Source organism: Ochotona princeps, chromosome 2 (assembly GCF_030435755.1).
Source record: "Ochotona princeps isolate mOchPri1 chromosome 2, mOchPri1.hap1, whole genome shotgun sequence".
Lineage (NCBI taxonomy): Eukaryota > Metazoa > Chordata > Mammalia > Lagomorpha > Ochotonidae > Ochotona > Ochotona princeps.
Genome location: NC_080833.1, coordinates 16,164,716 through 16,190,363, shown reverse-complemented (window position 1 = coordinate 16,190,363; position 25,648 = coordinate 16,164,716). Strand labels below are relative to the sequence as shown.

At 53.0% G+C, this 25,648-nt stretch overlaps 1 protein-coding gene across 2 annotated transcripts; it reads left to right on the top strand.

Moving 5' to 3' along the window:
* The first annotated feature begins 5,155 nt into the window (after positions 1–5,155).
* HTR1D (5-hydroxytryptamine receptor 1D) lies at positions 5,156–25,252 on the top strand. 2 transcript variants are annotated; one of them, XM_058660794.1, is made up of 3 exons: positions 5,156–5,352; positions 10,668–10,730; positions 22,798–25,252. In XM_058660794.1, the coding sequence occupies exon 3, from the start codon at positions 23,457–23,459 to the stop codon at positions 24,588–24,590; it is 1,134 nt and encodes a 377-aa protein (XP_058516777.1). In that variant the 5' UTR covers positions 5,156–5,352; positions 10,668–10,730; positions 22,798–23,456; the 3' UTR covers positions 24,591–25,252. The 2 variants fall into 2 exon arrangements, with proteins under 2 accessions (XP_058516777.1, XP_004592333.2); XM_004592276.2 differs by lacking the exon at positions 10,668–10,730.
* Positions 25,253–25,648: the final 396 nt, after the last annotated feature.

The following is a 25,648-nucleotide window of genomic DNA, read 5'->3' as shown; positions in this document are numbered from 1 at the left end:
CCCTGCTGGCCCCGGGCTGGGCTCCCAAGAACACAGGGGAGGCGGTGCAGCCCTGAATGAACTTCTCCATTTAGTCAGGACTAAGGAAAACAAGCAGAGAACCTTGTCCTGCAGGTCCGTCTCCTCCAGCCTGGCCAGCCTGGCGATGCTATCTGGTGTCACTGACTGCCTCGTGGCTCCCCAGGAATTTCCTGTTGGCTCCTTCCCGGCTCTGCTCCACCCTGTCTAGCCCAGAGGAAATTATGCAGGGAGGTGCAGGATGTTATCAGGAGGCTCGGCAGTGTTCCAGCATGGAGAAAGTCCCTGGACTTGAGTCAGGTGTGGGGACTACGGGGGGCGGGGGGGGGGAGAATGGCAGGAGGCTCAGGGTCCATCGGGGTTGATCACTCTCCCTACCTGGGAGGAACCCTGCACTGGGAGTCAGGGGTGGGATGCCACGCTGACTCACTGTGTGGCTGCTCCCGGCACTCAGGGGTGAGAGGGTGTAGGACCGTAATCTATGTGCACAGCCAAAACCCACACAGGCATCTCAATAATGCTCACAACTGAGCCCCTCCCCCCTTTTCTTCTGACATGGAAATCAAGTTTCAGAGAGGTTAAGCCATCAACCCCAAGTCACAACACCAGTAAGTAATGAAGCTGAGACTCAAGCCAAGTCGTCTGGCTGCAGAGCCCAAGCCCCAGACCGTCCCTTCCAGGGCCTTCCTTCTTCCACGTCTCTGCTTCCCAGTCTTTGAATTATAACAGGCTCGGTCTGCTCACCCTTTAAAGAACAGAATGTTCCAGCTCTGACAAGCTGTGCCTTATTTGCCCCTCGCTGCACTACCAGACACTAGACTGGGAATTCAAAGGTGAACTGGGCTTCCCCTCTGTCCTCAGCTCATGAAGTCCTGGGGAGAAGAAATCCCATCTTAATCATCCTGGCTGGACCTGCACCACTCGCCACAATCATGTGTAAAGAGAAGGTTCTGGAAAGGTTTGTTGACAGGGCACCTGATTCATTCAGATTCTGATCAAACTGAGCTCTTGCCACTGCTCTTGTAGGAGAAAATCGCTTGTTTTCTGCAACTATGTCCTCCTCTGTAGAGTGGAAATACATAGCAGTGCCTTCCCCAGGGGTTATGGAGAAGCCTGCACATGCTAAACATCTGTGACAGGAAGAAACTGGCCAGAAGACACTGCACTGTGCAGTTGGGCTCCTTTCTGTAATGGCTTCTTCACTTTACCCCATCATCACTGGGGACACGCTGTGCTGCACCACCCCCCTCCTTTGGTGTCCCCAGGTTGAAACTATGAACTTCCCTCTCTGACGACAGCAAGCAAGCTGGCTAAGTCGGGTAGGGAGCAGGCTGGCTAAGTCGGGTAGTGAGCAGGCTGGCAGGTTCCTTGGGAATCGGAGTCCATGCAGCTCTGCTCCTCCCTGAAGTAGATGTGCCCTCTGTCTAGACACAGCTCTCCTCTGAAGGAACTGCAGAATACAACCTGTGTGAGGACAGGGTTCCCCCAAACACTGGTCCCCAGCCCAGGCTTCATGCAGCCCCTGGTCAGAAAAGGTCAAGGCCACTCCCTTCCTTGAAGCAGAGGGGACTCCATGGGGATAAGAATGGCTGCGTGGCTGCTTTATGCATGAATTTATCCAACCGCTCATGTGCCCACCCATCTATCCAACCAAGCATCCACCCAGCCCTATCCAACCATCTTCCCTCATCCATCCATCCATCCACTCAGCCCTATCCATCCACTCATCCATGCACCCATCCAGCCCCATCCATCCATCCATCCATGTACCCACCTGTCCATTTATCAATCTATCCATGGGGCCAGCACTGTAACATATCAAGTAAGAATGCTGCCTGCAATGGATACAAATTAGAGTCCTGGCTGCTCCACTTCTGATCTAGCTTCCTGCACCTGGGAAAGCATTGGAAGATGGCCCAAGTGTTTGGGCCCCTGCATTGACGTGGAAGACCTGCTGGAAGCTCCTGTTCCTGGTTTCAGATTGGCTCCGCTCTTCAGATGTGGCCATTTGGGGAGTGAACCAGCAGAAGCAAAATTCTCTCTTTCTTTCTACCTTTCCTCCTTTCTCTGTAACTATGCCTTTTAAATAAGTAAATTAATCTTTTTGAACAAAATATCCATCACGCTTCCATCCTTGCATACGTCTATCCGGCTTTGGTGGAATGTTAACAGTGTGCCAGATCAGTGCTAGGCCTGGGGCATACCTAGGTGAATAACACACAGCCCCTAACTTCTAAAAGCTCTTAGGTGGTGGAGCTAAGGGACATAACATAATTTTGAAAATCTGTGGCTTCCTACCACAATTACAGTGGTAGGAAACACTCCTGATGAGCTCACAGTTAGCCCAATGCTGTGCTCTGCACTTCAGGGTATGCTTTCAATGTGGCCTTCCTCGTAACCCCGTGAGGTTTCTACTGTTCAGCAGGGTCATTTTACAGAGAAGTAAACTGAGGGTGAAAGGAAGTTTCACACATTGCAAATGACCTGTCCAGGGTTACACAGCTTCCGAGCAAGGAGCTGCAGAAGGAACCCTTGCCTAGTGGTAGAGTCCACTTCTAACCTCTACCCTGCCTTTGGGACTCCGAGGAAGGAATCCTGCAGAGAAGGCAAGTTCGGAGTGGGGCCCCAAGGGATGAGTCCGCGGGGCAGGGAGGCAGGCAAGGAGATGGGAGGGATTCTGGAAATGAGGAGATTCTAGTTGATGGAGATGAAAAATGTGATTGTGAGGAAGTCAGGAGACACAGGCCGGAACGCACTGAGTGAAGCCTGGAATGCCAGCAGGGGGAGGTGCTGGGACCTCTTCAGGAATGGCTGTGTCTGGGATTTTGGTCAGGGCATCAGAGCGGAGTGCTTTCAGCACAGCTGCTTTAGTCAAGTTTGGAGGGGGCAGGTCGCTGATCAGAAAATTGTCCCTCGATACTTATATTCTGGGGACTGCGATGGGCTTACTGATGGTACTGACATGGGCACCAAAGCTCTGGACCCTAGCGATGGCCACGTTGCATGTCCAGTCGTGTCACCCCTTTGCTGAAGCCCTTCCCTGGCTCTCGTGGCTCTGAGGGCAAAGCCCAGGCTAGTGTTCTAAGTCTCTCCCTGAGCTGGTCCCTTCCTGGCCCTCCAGTCTCCTCTCTGCCCACCTCCCCACCATTACTCTAGCAAGACCCAAAGCCTTGTAGTAAGGTGCATTTGGTGCAGGGGTTAAAACACTGCTTGTGACACCTGCATCTCATATCAGAGTGCCTGGGTTCAAGTCCCGTGTCCGCTCCCTAGTTTAGCTTCCTGGAGTACAGCCTCAGGGATGACTTCTGGCAAGCCAAAGAGATGTGGCAGATTCCAGAAACCAGGCGATTCCGGTCCTCCACAATACCTTCCCATATGACTGCCCGCCTCCCAGGTGGCATGGTCTTGCCTCTGGGCCCCTTCCTCCCCCTGCCACCTCTCTCCTGGTCTCCCCCAGGTTGGGCTGTGTCTCTGTGTGGGATTACTCTTGAGCTCTGGGAGCTCCAAGAGGGCAGAAGCCACACACCTGCCGGTCCAGGGTCCAAGCCCTTCACCCAGCTGTTCAGCATCACTCACCACCTCCAAAATGTTGCAAGCAGACATTTTCTCAGAAGGTAAGGTGGCCCCTCCCTGTCACCCACAGAACTTCTGGGGCTCTTGTCACATGCAGGACACACCCTCAGGATGTGTCCACCAGCAACAGCGCTTATTTGGGGATATGCCTACACTGGACCTTGCTCCATCTTCCTGTTTCCTATTTGGGGGAGGGGAGGAAGAGCCCAGGGCCTTAGAGTGGAAAGCCGAGTTGTGGTTGCTGATAACTCCTGTCTATTGGTCAGTGATTTATCTGCCTGGGACTTGCACTGAGACAAAAAGAACTTCTGCATTATTGATGAGCATTGATCCTAGCCTTCCAAAAAGGAGATTGAGAGACGGAGGTTTCAGGCTGATCATCGGCTGGTAAACCAGCAGGGTCAGGGACAGAGAGAAGAGGGGAGGACCAGGTGGGCTGAGAGCTTTGTGGCCACAGAAGGACACAGAAGGACATAAAGTCCGCAAGAACTGCAGTGCTGTGTGGTGCTGGGGAGTGGGTGCTGCTGGCTCCTCCTCACACCCACGGCGGGAGGCTTCAGGCTGGGACGTCAGCAGAGTTGGTGGGTCCCTGAGCAGCAAGGAGATGTAGCAGTCCCAGGATCCCACTTCAGGCAGACCAAATCCTGGGGAGGCGCCAAGGCAGGCCAGCCCCTCCAAGAGCTGCACCATGCGCGAGGTGCGGGGCTGTGTCTGGCCCTTTTCTGCAATTCTAGTTGTCTCCATTCTCTGGCTCTCCAGCAAGGCATGGTCGTCTCAGCACAGCCAAACACCTGCTGGACACTGCCCCAGAAGGACCAGCACTCAGTACCTGCCTTTAACCTAGAGGGGGAGCTCCCCTCCCCCTCCCGCCCAGCCTCCACCGCTGCTATTCACTCAGTGGGACACTGGCTGGGCACTGCCCATCTCAGGATCTGTGCCAACCACTCCCTCGTCTTGACTAGGCCCCAGGGCTGCTCTCCCAGAGGGGCCACCTTGGGAGAGTCCCCTCCTCCACTCCCTTCACCCTTCCCCATTGCGGACCACGGTAAATATTGCCTGCGTTTTATTTACCAAGTTGATCGCGTCTCCTCCCCACAGACGCCTCGTTCACCGCTACCTCCCCGGAGCCCAAACCCGCCTGGCAATGAGTGGGTCAATCGATACGTGTTAGATGCAGGAAAAAACCCTAGGGGGTGAACGCAGGGCACAAGGTAGGACGGTTGTGGGGCCGTCACGGAGGGTCTCTGGGCCCCGCCCCTCCAGTCTGTGCCGCGCGCCCCAGCCCAGCCCACCCCACCTGCTCTCCTACAGGTGGGGACCGGGGAGCGCCGGCTTGAGCTCCGCTCCATCTCGCTTCTTCGGCGTCCACCAGCCCTTGGGGGTGGGCAGGGGTGGCCTCGAGGCGACGGAGGCCGGGGCTCCTGGGCCAGCCCGGCCGGGGTGGAGGGGACCGAGCCTCCCTCCTGGCGGGCGGGGGGCCGAGCAGGGAGGGAGCCTGGCGGGGGAGGAGTTGGGGGAGGGGAGCGGGGTGGAGCGGCGGGAAGGGAAGGGAAGCGCAGAGCAGGAGCCGCAGGGCGCTGGGAGGGCACTGAGAGGTGGCGTTCACGAAGGCGCGGGCTGGGGAGAGCTCCGGGGCAAAGCTCCAGGGCGGCCTGCGTGACGGTGGAGGTGAAGTGGCCGCCGGCAGGCAGACGTGGCGCGCGGAAACCGGATCCGAGAAGGGGGAGCCCGGGTGTGTGCACCTGCGTGGCCCGGGAGCGGGTAAGCGCTCGGCACCCAGTGCAACCCCGGGGAGGGGCGCGGCTGGAGGGAGCTGGCCCCTTGGCCCCGGAGACTCGGGCGCCCGCCTTTTGGCGCCTTCCGACGAGTGGGGCGCGCGCTGGGAAGAGGGTCCCGGGAGGACCAGCCCGACCCAAGGAGAACCTGGACCGAGGGGTGGGCGAGGCAACCTTCGGACCAGCGTCTGGATCTTAGTGTCGGTCTTCGGTGCCCCCGGAGGTTGGGGGCTGCGACGCCCCCAAGTGGCCCAGGGAAGCCGCGCGCTGCCCTCTGCCCGCCAGGTCGATTGGGGCGCCTCGGGACCCTTCCCTGGAGCAGAGGTATAGAAGCGCACAGTGCGAAGCCCTGGCGGCTCTGGCTCTTGCTTGCTTGCTTTGTGACCTTGGGCAGGGCACTACATCTCTCTGTTTGCACATCTGTCAAGTACAGGGAATCCTTCTGCCGTCCCGCGGGGCCCGTGGAAATCAATGAGATGTGTGGTCGGTGTCTTTTTTTTTTTTTTTTCTGTCCTGTGGACTTCTGGTACCAGTCCTAGCTCATCACGCAGTGTCAGTATTGGAGGGCTTTAGGGCAGACAGGGCGGAAGAGGGACTACATCTAGCCCAAGGTCACATTACTTGTGGAATGTAAGACCCAACTTGCTCTGGGCAGCTTTGGGGAAGTGCGGCGCTGGAGGTCAGGCTGGCTGCACTAGAGCGCTGATGGGCTTGGCTGTTTACTGCTGTGTGAGCCCTGCGTGGGAGGGCAGCCCCCTGGGAGGGGCCCCTTTGCTCTGATTTGCAGTAGGGGCCTCTCCACCTCTTCCTGGGCAGCAGCTTCTGCTGTCTTCCCCAGGCCAGCACGGGTGGGGAGTTCCTCTGCTTCTCTCCACCTATAATTGTTACTGGCATGTCAGCACCCCCAGCCACCCCCCCCCCCCAGTCCTCCCCATCACCAGGGATCCCTACCCTGGATGACAGCACCAAGCCAGTCTCCTTGGGCAGGTAGGACTGCCTTCATCCTTGGGTCCTGCCAGCTGGAAGGGAGAAGCAGATAGGCTTGGTCATGGAGGCAGCCAGGACCTCCAGGGTGGCAAGGAAGGGAGTGGACCAGGCTGCCGGGGCATGGCTGGCAGGGGCTGGAGGTGCCTCCTCCTCGCAGCACCAGGGGCACAGAGGGATAAATGTGAATGAGGCACCACCGGACCACCGCCTGTCTCCATGATCTCCAATGGGTGCCCGGGCTATTTGAGCCAAGACAACTGTGAGGGGGAGCAGAAAATCAGATTCTGCAAGCTTGGTGTCCCCTCACCTGAGAAGTCCCCCTTGCTGCCCAGACGGCTACCACCTGAGGCCCACGGATCCCAGGGCAGGCAGCATCTTCCAGGAAACTGACCTCAGCAGGCACCGCGGTTCTTAATGGTCTCTTAAGCCACAGTGGACACCACTGAGCACTCATGGCTTCCGGAAACGCTGCCTGCCGTTGGCTCCTGCGACTTTGGGCCGTGAGAGTGCCTCTCTGCCTCCGTTGGCTTTGCAAGCTGGTCCTCCTTCCTGCAGCCATTGGGGTCTGCACCACCCAGGCCCTCTTCTCTTCTCATGGTCCCCACTCTGCTGGACTGGGCTCGGCCACCCCACTACTTTGAGTTGCTACCTGTGTGTGCATGTCTCCAGCTCCAATCACTCCTTGGACCACTCGCCCACCTCCTGATTGCCAGCCTGGCTCTATGCAGGCCCTGCAGGTGCAGTGGCAAGCTCAAGACAGGAGATGTGGGGAGTGGAGAGACAAGATCCAAATAAGATCCAAAAAGATCATGCCAGAACGAGCATGAAGCAGGTTGCCCATGCTGGGTTGAGAGCTCGCTGGTGTTGGCTGCTTAATGCTTTGCCATAGAGCTGATCCCTACTGAAGGGTGGGGAGCAGCTGGTAGGAGATGAGGGGTGAGGACAGATCCTGGAGAGCTTTGTGGATTTTCCCCTGAGTGGGATGGAAGCCACTGGAAAGTTGTAAAGAGGTGAGGGTAGGCAGTTCTCTCACTGGGGTCCTTAGTAAGAGGAACAATTTTTTTTTTGAAGATTTATCTTATTTTTGTTGCAAAGTCAGATATACAGAGAGGAGGAGAGACAGAGAGGAAGCTCTTCCACCCAATGATTCGGCCAGTGCTGCTGTGCTGGTCCCAGGAGTTCTTCTGGGTCTCCCACATGGGTGCAGGGCCCCTCGACTGCTTTCCCAGGCCACAAGCAGGGAGCTGGATGGGAAGTGGAGCTGCTGGGATTAGAACCGGTGCCCATATGGGATCCCAGTGCGTTCAAGGCGAGGACTTAAGCTGCTAGGCTACAGCGCGAGGCCCAAGAGGAATGATTCTTGCTGCATTGTAACTGCTAGGGCACTTGAGTGTAGAAGAAATGGTGATACTTCCAGGAGCCTCTGGCCGCAGACACTAGGAGGCACAGGCAAGTATAGCATCAGAGAGGGCTTTGAAGAGAGAGCATTTCTGTCTAGTTGACCAGGGAAGACTGCCTGGAGAAAGTGCCCTTGATAAGACCCCAGGAAACAGAGAGAGGATTGCCCTGGATAGGTTCACATGGGATCGGGAAAGAGTGCTCTCCCACTGGAGGGAACAGCCCAGACGCCCCCCAGATCTGTGCAGGTCTGGGCGGAGAGCACCAAGATCCCAACTTGGCCACTGACTTGGTGTGATCTCAGCTTCCTCATTCTTGTGAAATTACTAGGGGAGTGCTGGGGAGGAGTGCGTGAGGCAGAATTCCTGGTGAGGAAAAGCAGGAAGGGGCTGGCAGGAGGGCTGGTGTGGGGGAAGGAGAAACACAGGGCACTCGGGCGTGGAGCCCTGTGAGGCTGTGCAGGAAGGAGGACCCAAGGACATTGGGACCAGAGATACCAAGAAGATGGTCAAAGAAGAGTACAACTACCCCATTCTTCTTTCCCTCCCTCTCTGGGTACATCTTTCTCGCGCATCTGCAGATATTAACTCCAGATAAACAGCTGCCAGCCAACCTGGACCCCTGCTCCAGGAAATGGGGCCCTGTGTAGAAGGGTCACATGACATGTGCAGAAAGAGGGAGGCTGGCCCTCCTGCTTGGGTGGAGAGAGTAGCACAGGTTTCTGTAGAGAGAAGACTGTTGAACTTGAAAGTTGGAATTGGTGGGGAGCTTCATGACACACGTGTCCAGGGTCTCTGAAGTTTCCCTAATTGCAAAGTCCACACTGTGCGACTCCAGGCTTTAAGGAAACAGTGAGTGCGGGAAGAAACAGAGAGGTTGAGTGACTTGCCCCAGGTAACAGAGCTAGTCCTTGGCAGAACCAGGGAGCAAGTCCCACCTGCCTGACTCCAAAGCTTGTACTCTTAATCATGGCCAGCCACCAAGGGGTGGCTCCCAGCAGGGAAAGCAGATGGCAAATAGCAGGTGTGGATCCTGTAAACACTAACAAAGTCAGCCCCTGATTTCTAGGTAGTGACAGGATGTGACTAGGCGGTCTGTGCTACATGATTTCCTGCCATTAGCTCAGGTGCAGACCCTGGGGCACAGAGGGTGGGGAGGGGGCACCTGGGGTGCTGGGGCCGGGGGGGGGGGGGGGAGAGTGAGCAAAGTTCCCGGCTTTGTGCAGAGCATGGTCAGTCCTGCCGATCTACTCCCAGAAGTACTTCTCAGGTGATTAGGGGAGATTTGAAGATGCCCAAAGTGCTTGTCTTGCGGCGGCCCAGAGAGTGCTTGTCTGGCCGTTTTCTGAGATTCCCACTGCCAGGAGGAGGCTGTGAAAGAGCGCTGCGGGAGGTCTGGACAAGCGGTCTCTGCCTGCTTCTCGCTCGTGATGCTGGGCCAGTGTGTTCCCCTCCCTGTGCCCATCTCCCTGGGAGCACCAGAGGGAATCAGACGAAATGACTCCCAGGAGTCCTCCCCAGCCCCGCCCTCGGCTCCCTGGAGAGCCCCAGGGCTGAGGTTGCTCTCACCTCTTGCACCTGCAGCAGGGTCGGAATGCAGACTCACAGCATCAGAGTGTCCATTAAAACAAAACAAAAACCCAATGTTTAGTTATCTGAGAGGCAGAGAGACCATGCACTCCTGCTGCTGATTCCTTCCCTTCATGCCTTAGTTGGCCAAGGCCAAGGTCAGCAGTCTAGAACTCAATCCAAGCTTCCCACAAGGGTGGCTTTGTGAAATCCTGACCACTGGAGCCATCACCACTGCCTGCCAGGGTCTGCATTAGCAGGAAGCTGGAGTCAGGAGCCAGATGTGGGATTGGGATGTGAGCATCTTTGTTAAAGGTTTGTTTATTTTACTTGAAAGCTGGGGTTACAGAGTCAGAGAGAAATAGAGAGATATAGAGAGAGATCTTCCATCTTTTGATTTACCCTGCCCGCACCGCAAATGGCCACAAAGACCAGAGCTGAACAATCAGCAGCTTCTTGCAGGTCTCCCGTACAGATGCGGGAACCCAAGGTCTTGAGCCATCCTCTGCAGTGGAGCCTTTTTCCCTGAGTCTCAGTTTCCTCCCCTAGGAAATGGGAACAGTGGTAGCAGGACTGACTTCAGAGGATTGTGGGCAGACTTGAGTGAGTTGGTGCAGGAGAAGCTGGCAGCAGTGCATGGCACACGGTAAGCTCTCAGTTGGTGTGGGTCACTGCCTTTCCGCTGCTTCTTTGCTGTCCTTGCCAACCTCCCTGTCCTCGTGGTTGCCAGATACCTGACTGCCTCTACCTGACCTGGTAAAGCACCGAGATCCCTAGGGACTGGGTCCCACATTCACCCCTAGGGGGCGATATTACCCCTGCTGAAAACCATGGGTTCTAAGGCAGTAAGTGCCGCTCGAAATGGGATGTGATTTTGGATTTAGCAAATTTAGAAACAGCCAAGTTTTAAAAAGATGACATTTTTAAAAAGGTGAAATTAATTTTAATTGTGTACTTTAACCTATACCTCCAAAAGTTTGTTTCTATGTGTAACGGATAGAAAACCTGAAGATATTTTACTTTCTTTTGCTTTTACGTCTAGTGTATGAATTGTATATTGACGTTACATGACAATGTAAGTGGTGCTCATGGGCCACGTGGAGTGGCTATTTTGGAGCTTCTCAACTTTGTTTTTACCAGCTGTGCAGTGTCTTAACGGTGTGGCCTTTCTGGGTGTCAGTTTCTTCATCTGTAAAATGGGTATATGAATTCCCTCAGGGTATTGGGGACAGAAGGCGAGAGCTTCCAACCTCTTTGCGTGCTTTCCTGCAAGCAAAGAAGATCCCAATGAGTTGTCAAATACAAAGCTCTTGATTTTTAACAATTTTTTTGTTTATTTTTTTTAAAGACAGATGCCTCCAGTGGCTGAGACCAGGCTGAGCAGAAGCCAGGAGCTTGGAACTCACTTCAGGTATCCCATGGGAGTGGCGGGAACCCAGTTACTGGGACTATTACTTTGTAGGAAAGCTGGAGTCAGGAGCCAGTGCCAGGGACTGAAACCACTTTCTGGTGTGGGACTTCAGCATTGAAACCAGTGTCTTAACAGGTGGACCAGGAAGAGACACAGATTCTTGTGCCGTCACCTACACCCCAGGGTGTGCATTAGCAGGAAGCTGGAATGCCAAAGCAGGTGCTCCCATGTGGGGTACAGTGGTCCCAAGTGGCACTTAAAGATTTATTTATTTGTATTGGAAAGGCAGATCAGATATCCAGAGAGAAGGGGAGATAGAAAGATCTATCATCGACTGGTTTACTCCCCAGATGGCCTGATGGCTGAAGCCGAGCCGATCTGAAGCCAAGAGCATTTTCCGTGTCTCCCATGTGGGTGCAGGAATCCAAGGTTTTAGGCCATCCTCTACTGCTTTCCCAGGCCAAAGGCAGGGAGTTAAATGGGAAGTGAAGGAGCTAGGACATGAACCGGCGCCCATATGGTGCTTGCAAGGTGAGGATTTAACTATTGAGCCATCACGCCAGGACCCCAAATGGCATTTTAACCGCTGGCAGACCCAGGGCTGATACCTTGAAATAACATGCTTGTTGGTGATGATTCCTGGCCTGCCGGAGGCCACAGGAAGGCTGAAAGCGGTGGGTGGATCCTCATTCCTCCCTAACTGTTGCAAAGGCCTTGGAAATAGGTTTCACCTGCCATTGAATTTTTTAAGTGATAACCAGAGGGTCCACGATGAAGATAACCAGAGATCATAGGGGCGAGAGGTGTTCTGCCCCAGCTACGTGAGACAAACACTCGAGTTCCTTAAAATTTCATGGTCTCCACTCTGCCCCCTGGGCAACAGTATTCATTATTTTGTTAAGATGTATTTATTTATTTATTTATTTGAAAGGCAAAATTAGAGAGAAATCTTCCATCTGCTGCTGCAGGGACTGGTGGGCTGGCCCAGGCACGGGAGCGGCTGCGTGCTAACGGAAGCCTGCCGAGCCGGGAAGGGTTCACTGTCACTCCTGCCTCATTCTGTTGGTCATGATGCAGCTGAACTGAGGGGCAAGGAAATGTCCTGCTCTTGTCAGCACAAGACGGTAGGCAGGGTTGGGGGCAACCCTGATGGTGTGAACCTGGACGGGTCACTGTCCTAATTTGACAGCAGCAGTTTTGGCAGATGGACTAGAATTAGATCACTTTTTAAAAAGATTTATTTATTTATTTGTTTGTTTGAAAGTTAGATATACAGAGAGGAGGAGAGACAGAGAGGAAGATCTTCTGTTTGCTGGCTCACTCCCCGAGTGGCCACAACAACCGGAGCTGGGCTGATCTGAACCCAGGTGCCAGGAGCTTCTTCTGGATCTCCCACATGGGTGCAGGGTCCCAAGGCTTTGGGCTGTCCTCTACTGCTTTCCCAGGCCACAAGGAGGAAGCTGGGTGAGAAATGGGGCCACTGGGATGAAAACTAGCACCCATATGGGATCCTGGCACATGCAAGGCAAGGATTTTAGCCGCTAGACCACTGTGCTGAACCCAGAAGTAGATCATTTTAAAAGCTACTTCTAAATGCTGTTTTCCAGAGAAGACCATTGTAACTGTGGTAGTTCCTACCATCTCTGGGCAGTATGTACCAAGACCACTCAGAGGAGGATTGAGCCGTGGGTGGGAGCAAACCTGCTAAAGCCCATATGTGCTGTTTTTTCATTTATGTGTGTACATGTATGTCCACACACACCTATGATAAAGCTTGATTTGCAGCTTCAGTGTAACAATGATGACAAAGTCGAACAATTACAACAGAATCTGTGCCTCTCAGATTCTCTCTTTTAATATTTATTTTCATTTGAAAGGCAGATTTACAGACAGAAGGAGAGACACACAGAGAGATCTTCCATCTTCTGGTTCACTTTCCAGATGGCTGCAATGGCCAGAATTTGAAACCAGGAGCCAGGAACCTCTTCCGGGTCTCCTGTGAGGGATCAGGGGGTCCAAGGCATTGGGTCATCCTCCACTGCTTTCCCAGGCCATCAGCAGGAAGCTGGATTGGAAGTGGAGCAGCCAGGACTAGAACTGGCACCTACGTGGGATGTCGGTGCTTGTAGGCTGTGGATTAGCCTGTTGAGCCACCATAGCAGCCCCATCTCTCATATCTTTTATAGCATATTTGCTCTGGTAGTGATGTGTTATGGAATAGGTCCGATGGCCGGTGCTGGGTTACCACAGAGGGGTTACTTGACCACAAGTTCTGCAACATCTTAGATGACCTAATAACAAAGATGGCCAATTGCTGACTAACGGGTGGACAGCATATACAGCATGGAGACGCTGGGAAAAGGGAGGCTTTGTATGCTGGAAAGACACAGCAGCAGAGTGTAAGGCTTTATCACGCTACTTAGAATAGCATGGCAATTTAAAACTCCTGAATTGCTTATTTCTGGAATTTTCTATGTCGTAACTTTTTAAATTTATTTTTACTTGAAAGGCAGATTTACAGAGAGGAGAGACAGAGAGAACTTCTATCTGCTAATTCACTTCCCAAATGACTGCAAAGACGAGCTGAGCTAATCTGAAGCCAGGAGCCAGAAACTGCATCTCAGTCTGCTCTGTAGGGTCCCAAGGTTTTGGGCTTTCCCAGGTCACAGAGAGCTAAATGGGAAGTGGAGCAGCCAGGACACGAACCGGCACCCATAGGGGATGCCAGTGCCTGTAGGTGAAGGATGTTGAAGGTGCTATTGAACCACAGCACAAGCCCCTCTATGTCATGTTTTCAAACAGAAGTTTGAAAACATGGGGAGCGAACCACCCAATAAGGGGCTATTACTTATGGAGTGTTTACTGGATACACGTCCCACCAGCTCATTTAGATGCAATAGCTGGTGTCAGGCTGTTCCCACATGAGCTAGACTCAGGGTAAATGACAAGCCTGAGGACTCCCTGGGACCGGTGGGACTGGTGCCTAAGGCTCCTGGGCATGTGGGTTCTGGGCACTAGGGCCCAAACTCAGGTCTAGAGCCTGACATACTTTCACAGAGGGAAAACCCCAGCTGGAGGACAGAACACGCCCTATCCCCTCAGGGCCCCTCACGCTCCTGGTCCTCACGGCTTCTCCTCCTTCCAGGCCAACACCCTAGCCCGACTCCAGCAGTATGGGTGAGGTTTGCCTGTCCTGGCACTTTTGGAAGTTTGAATGACACGTGGTGTCTGGCGTCTGTTTCGTGTTATGTGAGTCAGCCGTGTGGTTGCATGTGGCGGGAGCTCCTGCTGGCTGACGCAGAGCTCCGCTGACTGCAGCTCACATGCCCTCAGCGGCCAGCGCCTTCGCTGCTGGGGTCTGCGAGGCCTCCAGCTTGCGGCTGTTGTGAATGGTACTGCCATGAGCCACTCTTGTGTGTGGATACCCCACGTGCCCATCTTTGTTGGGAGGACCAGTGGAAGAGCTGCATCATACGTTGGACTACTTTATTATTTTTTTTAACATTTCTTTTCAAATTTCGGTTTGGGGCCAGCACTCTAGGGGAGTGGGTAAAACCGCCACTGTGACACTGGCGCCCCTTGACAGTGCCAGTTTCAGTCCTTGGTTGCTTCACTTCCAACCCAGCTCCCTGCTAATGGCCTGAGGAAAGCAGGGAAAGATGGCCCAGGTGCTTGGGCCCCTGCCACTCATGTGGGAGACCCTGAAGAAGCTCCTGGCTCCTGGCTTACACCTGACTCAGCCCCAGCTGGGGTGAACCAATGGGTAGAAGCTCTCTTTCCTCTCTCACAAATAAATAAGTCTTTTAAAAGGTCCTGGTTTTGGGCCCGGCGGCGTGGCCTAGTGGCTAAAGTCCTCGCCTTGAAAGCCCCAGGATCCCATATGGGCACCGGTTCTAATCCCGGCAGCTCCACTTCCCATCCAGCTCCCTGCTTGTGGCCTGGGAAAGCAGTTGAGGACGGCCCAATGCATTGGGACCCTGCACCCGCGTGGGAGACCCGGAAGAGGTTCCAGGTTCCCGGCTTCGGATTGGCGCGCACTGGCCCGTTGCGGCTCACTTGGGGAGTGAATCATCGGACGGAAGATCTTCCTCTCTGTCTCTCCTCCTCTGTGTATATCTGGCTGTAATAAAAATGAATAAATCTTTAAAAAAATATTAAAAAAAAGGTCCTGGTTTTACTGGAGAGTTTTAAAATGATAGTAATAATGTTCATCTATTTGAAAGTAAGAGCAACAGACACAGAGATCTTCCATTCACTGGCTAACTCCCCCGCCATGGCTAGGTTGAAGCCAGGAGCCAGGAGAAGCCCCACTAGAACCTCCCATGTAGGTGGCCACGGTCCATGTCATCTGTTACCGCCCAGAATGCATTAGCAGAAGCAGGATTGGAAACAAAGCAGCCAGCTGGCTTTTTTTTTTTTTTGTAAGACTTATTTATTTTTATTGGAAAGGGAGACTTACAGAGAGGAGGAGATACAGAGAGGAAGATCTTCCATCTGCTGGTTCACTCCTCAGATGGTTGCAATGACCAGAGCTGAGCCAATCAGGAGCCCGGAGCCTCTTTCCAGGTCTCCCACATGGGTGCAGGGTCCCAAGGCTTTGGGCTGTCTTTAACTGCTTTCCCAGGCCACAAGCAGGGAGCTGGATGGGAAGTGGAGCCGCCAGGGCATGAACCCGTGCCCCTATGGGATCCCGGCGCATGCAAGGCGAGGATTTAGCCAGTAGGCTATCACTCCAGGCCCGCCAGTTGGCATTCTGATAAAGAATGCCGGCATCCCAGGTGGTAGCTTAACCCAGCACACCACAGTGCCCACTCTATAGCTTCTTTTTTATTTTCTACATTTTCCAGATTTTATAGTTGAAGAATATACAAGGTGCAAAACTAATTCGCTCGCATTTGAAGGTGCTGATTGGATTTGAAAGCTTCCGTTGAGAGGAGTGCGTGTGTGTGTGTGTGTGTGTGTGCGCACACGCACGTCTGGGTATACACTCCTCTACTCCTCTGAAGACATTTTTCAACATTCCTTTTATGGGATAATTAACCCTTGTGACATACCTGGAGAGTGTCCTTGCTCCCTTAGGTTGTGCAGAAGGGAAAGCTGAGGCCGAGAGGAGGTGCAGCGAGATGAAAGAATGGCAATGGAGGCCTTTTAGCAAATGCAGGGCAGCCTCCAGCTCGCTCGTCCACGCACTCACTCGTTCAGGCTCACTCATCCATGCCACCCAGCTTCCAGAGAAACGAGAGGCATACGTTCCTCTGGGGTGGGGATTCCATCTGCTGTGACAAAATCCTGGCTCACACACGGTCTTGGGTTTTTCCTCTACAGGAGAAGACCAGCTTCGGGGCCTACATGAAGCCCAAGCCTCCTCTTTGTTTCTGGTGAGGCTTTAGGATGCAGTTAGACCCTTCAGAGAGGGGAGAGGCCATGAGCTTCCTGCAAGTTGAAGGAGCTCTGGGGAGGAAACAGAGGCTAAGCAGGATTAAATTGAATGTGCTGTTGCCGGATGACAGATGCAGAAGGAGGCCTCCGAGGTGACAGGACCTGCCTCCATCCCACAGTAGGGATTCTCTAACGCAGGAATTTCCTCTGTCTTCTGTTTCAGGGTCTGTCTGTTGCACTGGCTGAGTGGGGAACAGAGGCGGTTTCCTGGGTAGCCTGTCACTCTAGAACATGCAGGGATGGGCAGGGGAGGCTCCTTCCTTCCCCCCAGGACTTGGGCGTGGGGGTCCTCTGTCTCGGCTCCCCTCTCTCCTGTTCCACTCTCCTGCAAGTCTCTGTGGCTGTCTTTCCTTTGTTCCCTCGTGGTTTTTCTGCTCGCTACATCTTGCCCTGGCTTTGGTCTTGACAGCAGGCTGACCCCAGCGGTACTTTCCTTTCATCTTTTTTTTTGACCCCCATGCCCACCCCTCATCCTATATTCCCGAGAGACTCTGATTGGCTCATTTGGGGTCACATGATCACCCTGCTCCAACCAGCTGAGGTCAGCTATTTCTGAGCAGGCTGTGACTGGGCTGTAGGCCTGTCTGTCTGCTCTTCCCTTCCCATTCTGCTGCTGAGAGGGCATGGGGATGCATGGGGTGGCTGGGGACTCTATGACCTGGGCTCCAGGGGACACTGCTGAGCTGGGGAAAGGTTGAGGGAAGGATTTGTTGCTGTGCTCCCAGCTCCCAGGACTGGAGGTGGGCAGGAAGGAAGGAAGCTCTCAGACATGGCTGGGAATTGTGTGGCCAAGATCACTTCCTGAAACGCGCAGGGAAGGCTGGTTTCTAGAAAGAGAAATGACTTGTTATCTGGAGAACCTGAATTTGGATGGTCGGATCCTAGAAAACAGAGAGGTCTCCCTTGTTGTTACCATCGACTATGCGGAGTTCTTGGTATGTGGAACCTTACCTGTTTTCCTCGTAGTCCTCTCTGAAATGGGAACTGTCACACCCATCAGACTTGCCAAGTGGCCACGTGGAGAAGGTGAACCCATGGTGCGCTGGGCCTTAGAGTGCCTGCCAGCTTTGATGCATTACTGTATTTGTTCAGGACTCTATAGGACATCCCATGTCTTTTAAAAATATTTGGGAGGCAGGCCCGGCAGTATGGCCTAGTGGCTAAAGTCCTCGCCTTGAATGCCCCGGGATCCCATATGGGCGCCGGTTCTAATCCCGGCAGCTCCACTTTCCATCCAGCTCCCTGCTTGTGACCTGGGAAAGCAGTTGAGGACGGCCCAATGCTTTGGGACCCTGCACCCGCGTGGGAGACCCGGAAGAGGTTCCAGGTTCCCAGCTTCGGATCGGCGCACACTAGCTCGTTGTGTCTCACTTGGGGAGTGAATCATCGGATGGAAGATCTTCCTCTCTGTCTCTCCTCCTCTGTGTATATGTGACTGTAATAAAATAAATAAATCTTTAAAAAAAATATTTGGGAGGCAGAGAAAGAGAGGGAGAGCATCCACCTGCTGCTGCTGATCAGCCCCCAAATGCTGCCGCAATGGCTGGGGCTGGAAACTGGGAACTCTAAAGCCAGGCCTCCCAAGTGAGAGGCAGGAAACCACTTAGGGGAACAAGCCATCAGCACTGCCTCCCAGGATCTGCACTAGCAGGAAGCACAGCCAGGCATCAAACCCAGGCTCTTCAGTGTGGGATACTGGCATCTTAGTCCCTAAATGAAATGCCAGCCCCACATGATCTTCTGGGAGCTACTCAAGACCCCAGGCGGTGGGGACAGCATGGGCAAGCTTTTGCTTTCATTTGTCAAGGAAGAAACTGGGGTTCTAAAACAAATCATACTGCAGAATACCCAGTTAGTTGATCAAGGGCAGAGCTGGGACCAGAATCCACACCTTCTGGTCTAACTTGTATCAATAGGTGTGAATGTAGTAGTATGCTGTTGCTTACAGCATGGTTCTTTTTTTTTTTTTCAGATTTATTTATTTTTATTAGAAAGTCATATTTGGGCCCGGCGCGGTGGCCTAGCGGCTAAAATCCTCGCCTTGAACGCCCCGGGATCCCATATGGGCTCCGGTTCTAATCCCAGCAGCTCCACTTCCCATCCAGCTCCCTGCTTGTGGCCTGGGAAAGCAGTTGAGGACGGCCCAAAGCCTTGGGACCCTGCACCTGCGTGGGAGACCTGGAAGAGGTTCCAGGTTCCCGGCTTCGGATTGGCACAGCACCGGCCGTTGCGGCTCACTTGGGGAGTGAATCATCAGATGGAAGATCTTCCTCTCTATCTCTCCTCCTCTCTGTATATCTGACTTTGTAATAAAATAAATAAATCTTTAAAAAAAAAAAGTCATATTTACAGAGAGAAGGAGACAGAGAAAAAGATCTTCCATCCGCTGGTTCATTCCCTAAGTGGCCACAATGGTCAAAGCTGAGCCAATCTGAAACCTGAAGCCATGAGCTTCTTCTGGGTCTCCCACGTGGGTGCAGGGTCGCAAGGTTTTAGGACATCCTCTCCTGCTTTCGCAAGCCACAAGCAGGGAGCTGGACGGGCCTGGCGCGATAGTCTAGAGGCTAAATCCTTGCCTTGCATGCACCAAGATCCCATATGGGTGCCAGTTTGTTTCTTAGCATGGTTCTGTTTGAAGAAAAATACAAGTATATCATCCTCTACAGAAGAGAATGTGACTATGTATATATGATTGTCTATTTGTAGACTGTTGCTTGTTAAGCCCCCTCTTGGGGTACCTGCATCCCATATTGGAATGCCTGATTCTGATCCTGGTTCCTCTGTGCCGCCAATTAGGTTCCCCGCTGATACACACTCTAGGCAGCAGGGGGTAGCTCGAGTACTTGGGTTCCTGCTACCTGTGTCTGAGACCCAGACCAAGTCCTAGGTTCCTGGCTTCAGTCTGGCCCATCCCTGTCTGTTGGTGGGCATTCGGGAAATGAAGCAGGGGATGGAAGATCATTCTATCTCTCTGCCTTTTAGATAAAATAACAATTTTTCAAATTAAAAATAAAAAGAGGGCCAGCATTGCAGCATACTATGTTAACCTTCTGCCTGTGGTGCCAACATCCCCTGTGGGCACTGGTTCGAGTCCCAGCTGCTCCAAGACCAATACAATTCCCTGTTTATGGCCTGGGAAAGCAGCAGAGAATGCATCAGATCCTTGAGAAACCTGAAAGAAGCTCCAGGCTTCTGGCTTTGAACCAACCCAGCTTCAGCCATTGCAGCCATTTGGGGAATGAACAAGTGGACGGAATATCTGCCTCTCCTTTCTGTGTAACTGCCTTTGCAATAAAAAGAAAACAAACTTTAAAAGGCAAAATAGAAATAAAAGCTCCATGCCAGCCTTCCTAACGAAGGCCATGTACCCTATCCCAGTCCTTCCCAGATGTCGCTGAGGGCTTGGGAAGGCTTCTTCATCCACCAACTGTGAGCCCACGCCTTCCACTGGAATGAGGTCGCTGGAATGCCTGGAACCCATGACCGCATGCATGGGGCTGTGGGAGCAGCCTGCCATGGGAATGACGCCTGTCTGCAGGGCAGAACATGCCCAACCGCGAGGCAGTCACGTTTTCCGTGGGAACCCATCGTGGGAACCTCTTTCAGCTGGGGCTCTAGGGATATGCAGCCTGAAGCAGGTAGGGGCAGGAGGGGTCCCAAACTGGCTTCCTTCCTGGAAGCACCTGTGCCTTGAGGCTTTTTGTCCTGAATTGAAGCAGTGAGAAGGTCAGAAATTTCAACAGCTTGGGACCCGGTTCTTCTGCTTCCAACCGGTGACCTTGGGCAGATGCCATCCCATCGCTGTGCCTCGGCTGTCCTAAGTTGAAAAGCTTGCTGCCCACCTCACAGCTGGGGGGACTCTTAGTCTCCGGGATTGGCTCGGTGCCTGGAACATAACAAGAGCAAGATGCATTGACAGCATCCTTCCAACTCCGGGGTACGAATTGGAGTTGATGACACAGTTGATGACACAGGCTTGACCTCCTTCAGTGGTGGCTCTGTGGTGGGGAAGCTCCCCTGTTACTGTTTAACTTCTTAATGTTTTACAAATCCATTAATTGGGGGAGGAGAGTTGTGGCATGAGATAAGCCTGAATCAGAGTTCCTGGGTTTGACTCCTGCTTCTGCTGATGTCCACTCTGAGAGGTAGCAGGAGATGGCTCAAACACTTGGATCCCTGCCACCCAGGTGGGACAGCTGGAGTCAGTTCCAGCTCCTGGCTGTGGTCTGGCTCAGCTCAGGCTGTTGCGAGTACTTGAGGAGTGAAACAGCAAAATTCTCTCTCAATTCTCTCTCTCATTTGCCTTTGAAATAAACATGTTTGTGTGTGTGTGTGTGTGTGTGTGTGTCTGTGAGTGTCAATCTGTGTGTCCGTTCCAGTTAACCAGCAGACACAGAATGACCCTACCTGAGAAAGCTGAGCTGTGAGAAAGGGGAGTGAGATGATCCTAACTGCTTCTCAGATCTTTGTTGGACTCCAAGGATTGGCCTGGTTGGACACACTGGTAGCCTTGAGGCCATGCTTTGAGGGAGAAATCCAGGAGCTGGAAAAGAAGAAGCTGCCCAGGGTCGTACAGGTGGACTGGGGTTTCATAGAGAGTAGAGAACAGATTGCCCAAAGCCCAACTCTCCCTTTTGCCCTGCTGCCTCCCACTCCTAGCCACAGGCTCATCTTGCCCCTGAGCTCCTCACCCCGCCTACCCTCTGGGCTCCACCCAGCTGACCTTGCCCTCCTCCGATCCAGCCTTGCACCTCTGGGTCTTCAGTGCTTTGTCTCCATCCTCACCAAGAAACATTATGAAACACTTCCCCTTCAGGTAGCTGCTGAGTGGAGCAAGCTGCAGCCCTCAAGGAAGACGAGGGAGGGAAGTGCAGCAGGTGTTCGGCACTAAGACACGCTTGCGATGCCTGCCTCCTGTCTCTGAGTGATTCTAGTAACAGCTCCCCTGCTTCCGACTGTAGCTCCCTGCTAACACATACGCTGGGAGGCAGCAGATGATGCCCGTAATATCAAGGTCCCTGCCCCCTATGTGGGTGACCTGGATTGAGTTTCAGCTGCTGTTTTAGACCCAGTCCAGTTCTGGCTATTGCAGGCATTTGGAGTGTGAACCAGCCAATGGAATATCTCTCTTTCTTTCTGCCTTTTAAATAAAAATGAAAATAAATAATAAGTTAAAAGTGTTGACAGGACTAGCACTTAAGAAAAAGAAGTGATGTGAGAGTACCTAATGCAATGTTATGCAAAATACAGGACACTGAAAATATACAAACTGCAAAACAAATTCAAACATGCATGATAACCATTTTTTTAAAAAAAAAAAATGGGTAGCTGGGCCCAGCATGGTAGCCTAGTAGCTACAGTCCTCACCTTGCACACGTAGGAATCCCATAGGAACACCGGTTTGTGTCCCAGCAGCTCCACTTCCCATCCAGCTCCCTGCTTGTGGCCTGGGAAAGCAGTAAAGGACGGCCCAAAGCCTTGGGATCCTGCACCCCATAGGAGACCTGGAAGAAGCTCCTGGCTCCTGGCTTTGGATAGGCTCAGCTCTGGCTGTTGCGGCCACTTGGGGAGTGAACCAGCAGCTGGAAGATCTTCTATGTCTCTCCTCCTCTCTGTATATCTGATTTTTCAATAAAAATAAATAAATCTTTTTTTAAAAGTGGGTAGCTACGAATTCTGCCTTGACAGCTCCATCCGAGGGTCCCTGGAGCTGCACATGTGCCTCCTGTGCCCAGCTGTGATTGGTGCAATAAACAGATCTATTTGTTGAGTTGATCTGGGGGGGGGGATGAAGAAAAGAGATTGCTGGTGGAGCTGAACATTGCCTGCAAGGCAGGGGAGAGGGGTGGGTTCAGGAGTTTAGCCATCTTCTTGCCAGTCCCATGGTACCTGGAGGGAGGGGGCGTGTTGCCTGCTGAGCTGGATTCCTGCCAGAGATGGGCCTTCAGGGACTGCCCTCTGCTGCCCTCGCTCTGATCATTAGTATCAATAAGTCTTTCAAGTGTGGAAAGTGGCCGCATTTCCAGCTGCCCTTTAGTATGTGGGATGTTACTTTCTGGATCTGAAGAATCGCCTTGGAAAGGGCTCAGAGTTTTGCTTCTGGTGGTGGACTTCTTTGCTTAGCAAAACGATGCTTTTGTTTTCGCTTGTGTGGTATTTAATGTTTTTGGTTTTCGGTTTTGAGAGTTATTTGTGCTCACCCTAGGAAATTTGGAAAATTCCAGCCAGTCAAAAAGTATCTTCCCCCAGACTTCCTAGAGAAATACATTGTAGCAATGTCATGTTTTTCTTGGTGTCCTTTTGTTTTCTTTCTGCCAGGGCACAGTTTGCTTTGTTGTTGAATACAGGTAGGATGCTTGTTGATTCCTGGTTACAGAGCCTGTTTCTTGTCCTTAGAGCAAGCCTATGATGCTTTCTGCAGTTAAGGGACTTTGTGCCCTTTGGGAATTGTGGAGCTGGGGCTCATCACTCACCCATCTTGCCCCAGCCCTGTTGAGACTGCTGGCTTCCCAGCACCACTGCCCAGATGAAATGGTGTTGCTCTCATTTTGAGAGTTTATTACGTGTTCTCTGAATTGTTCTTCTAGCATCTAACTCTTGACTTTTATTTTCCTTTTTCAAACCTCAGAACTTCAGAACACGTGCCCCTCTCAGGAAGCCCACGGTGAGCCACGTGTACTGTCTGCTCCCAGCTCATGCATTCCTCCAGTCTTGGTAACTGGAATGCTTAATGTTTTGTCTGTTCAAGGCTCAAAACCATCAGCAGTGGGGCAGGAAGCAGAGTTATGGACCTCGTGATGTGTCAAGGTGAACCTGGGAAGGCAGTGAGCTCTTGACTGTGTTGCTGTTCTGAGTTAGCGGTTACCACGAGGAACCTGAAATCCATCACTGAGGATTGCAAAGCTTTCATTAGACATATTAAGATCCCAAACTTCGAAAGGAGATCAGACACCAAAGACCATGATCCCAGAGCATCGCCCACATGGGTGGGGTGCTCTGGCCAGTCTAAGCCACTTAGCATGAGGCCACTGGACTTCATATCCACTAGGTCAAGTTCCGGATCAGTGAGACAGATGACCTGGGATCCATCAGGCTCGGGAAAGACCTCCAGCTGCCCACCGCTTGTTGCCTGTCTTCCTCTGCTAGTTAAGCCCTGAGGTCTCTCTCCTGGGACTGGATGGCTCACAGGAGAGCATTCCAGGAGCATGACGTGGCTGTGCAGGCAGGACAGCTGTGAGAGAAGGAGCCACAGGTGTGCAGGTGTGCAGGAAGGCAGAGCCACTTAGCATGTCCCCACCAAACCAGTCAGCACAAAGCCTATCCCAGGAGGCTGGCAACAGATCCTTGAACACCACTGGAACCCTAGAGGCCTGGGACCCAGGGATCCTCCTGGCACTGAAGATCTCCCTGGCTGTGATCCTGTCCATCATCACGGTGGCCACGGTCCTCTCCAATGCCTTTGTGCTCACCACCATCCTACTCACCAGGAAGCTCCACACACCTGCCAACTATCTCATTGGCTCCTTGGCCACCACCGACCTCCTGGTTTCCATTTTGGTCATGCCCATCAGCATTGCCTATACTGTCACCCGCACCTGGAACTTTGGCCAAGTCCTGTGTGACATCTGGGTGTCTTCAGACATCACGTGCTGCACAGCCTCCATCCTGCATCTCTGTGTCATCGCCCTGGACAGATACTGGGCCATCACGGATGCCCTGGAGTACAGCAAGCGCCGGACGGCAAGCCACGCAGCCGTCATGATCGCCGTGGTCTGGGTCATCTCCATCTGCATCTCTGTGCCACCGCTCTTCTGGCGGCAGGCCAGCGCCCACGGGGAGGTGTCCAACTGCCTGGTGAATACCTCCCAGATCTCCTACACCATCTACTCCACCTGTGGGGCCTTCTACATCCCCTCCCTGCTGCTCATCATCCTCTACGGCCGCATCTATGTGGCAGCGCGCAGCCGCATCCTCAATCCACCCTCCCTGCACGGGAAGCGCTTCACCACGGCCCACCTCATCACGGGCTCAGCCAGCTCCTCACTCTGCTCCCTCGGTCCCAGCCTCCACGAGGGACACTCGCACACAGCTGGCTCCCCGCTCTTTTTCAACCAGGTGAGGATCAGGCTTGCGGACAGCGTCCTGGAACGCAAGCGGATTTCAGCGGCTCGCGAGAGGAGAGCCACCAAGACCCTGGGCATCATTCTGGGGGCCTTTATCATCTGCTGGCTGCCCTTCTTCGTGGCTTCCCTGGTTCTCCCCATCTGCAGGGACTCTTGCTGGATGCCGCAGGCCCTCTTTGACTTCTTCACCTGGCTGGGCTACTTAAACTCCCTCATCAACCCTGTCATCTACACCATATTTAACGAGGATTTTCGACAAGCATTTCAGAAAGTGGTCCACTTCCGGAAAGCCTTCTAGTCGCCCTCATTGGGGTTGCCTTGCCTGTCCTGTCCTTCACTGGGTTGCTGCTTTATGTTTCCCTCCAAGCCTTGGGTCTACTCTTGACCTCTTGGGTTCTTGGCGTGAGCTAAAGGTGGTCCGCTGGTTTTCGATGTGTCCTCCTGACTTCTGGGTGCCTCCAAGCCAGTGGCTGGTTGAGGATTTTACAAAGTGTTATATGTTAATGATTCCTCAACTGAGTGACCTGTGGGATCCTTGTTGATGCCATACAGGTGAGAGGCCCTGTGGAACAGACCAAGGCTCCAAAGGAAGGGTTTCTAGTCCCAGGAGGGTGGGGAATGACCTGAATTGAAACAGAATTTGGAGCCTAGATGCAGGTACCTCTGTTTCTCATAACATCTTTGGAAACTAATACCCAGGGATATTTCCCATGGAATGCTGCTAACCTTGAACAGGTGTTCGTGAGGAGACAGACAATGTTTCAGGTGACGGTGACTCCGAGTGACCTGGAAAGGTTCAGAGTCCAGCAGCAGGCAGCTGGCACTGGGGGCCGCTCCACTATCCTGCATGCTGCCTTCCTCCCAGCAGCTTTGCGCTGACTTCATGTTCTGCGGTTAAATCCCACGTCCACCCTCATTGAAAAAGAAATGACAGGCTTTAGACCTGCCAAACCATGGGACACCGTGCTGGAGTATTTTTTGCCCCCTGTTCTCATCAGAGATGGCAGGGATGCCAGAGCTCGTCTTGGTGTTTGTTAGAGCAGTAACAGTCAGAATAGAGCACCAAACGACCTCATGCCTCGGTCAGGATCCGGGTGCCACCAACTCCTGGCTTGGGTCCATGTCTTGATTCCTCATTGTCTCTGTATGTTTTTTACATACACACATGCATGTGCACGTATGAATTGATGCAGTGCTTGGCACAGGAGCACTTTAAAAACATTTATTTGTTTATTTATTTGAATTGTAAGAGAGAGAGAAAGAGGAAGGCACGTGCGTGTGCGCACACACACACAAAGTTCCATCAATTGGTTCACTCCCCATGTGCCTACAACAGTCAGGGCTTGGCCAGGCTGA

Excerpts from the sequence above, each read along its gene's own strand:
- HTR1D (XM_004592276.2), top strand. The coding sequence starts at position 23,457 with ATGTCCCCACCAAACCAGTCAGCACAAAGCCTATCCCAGGAGGCTGGC.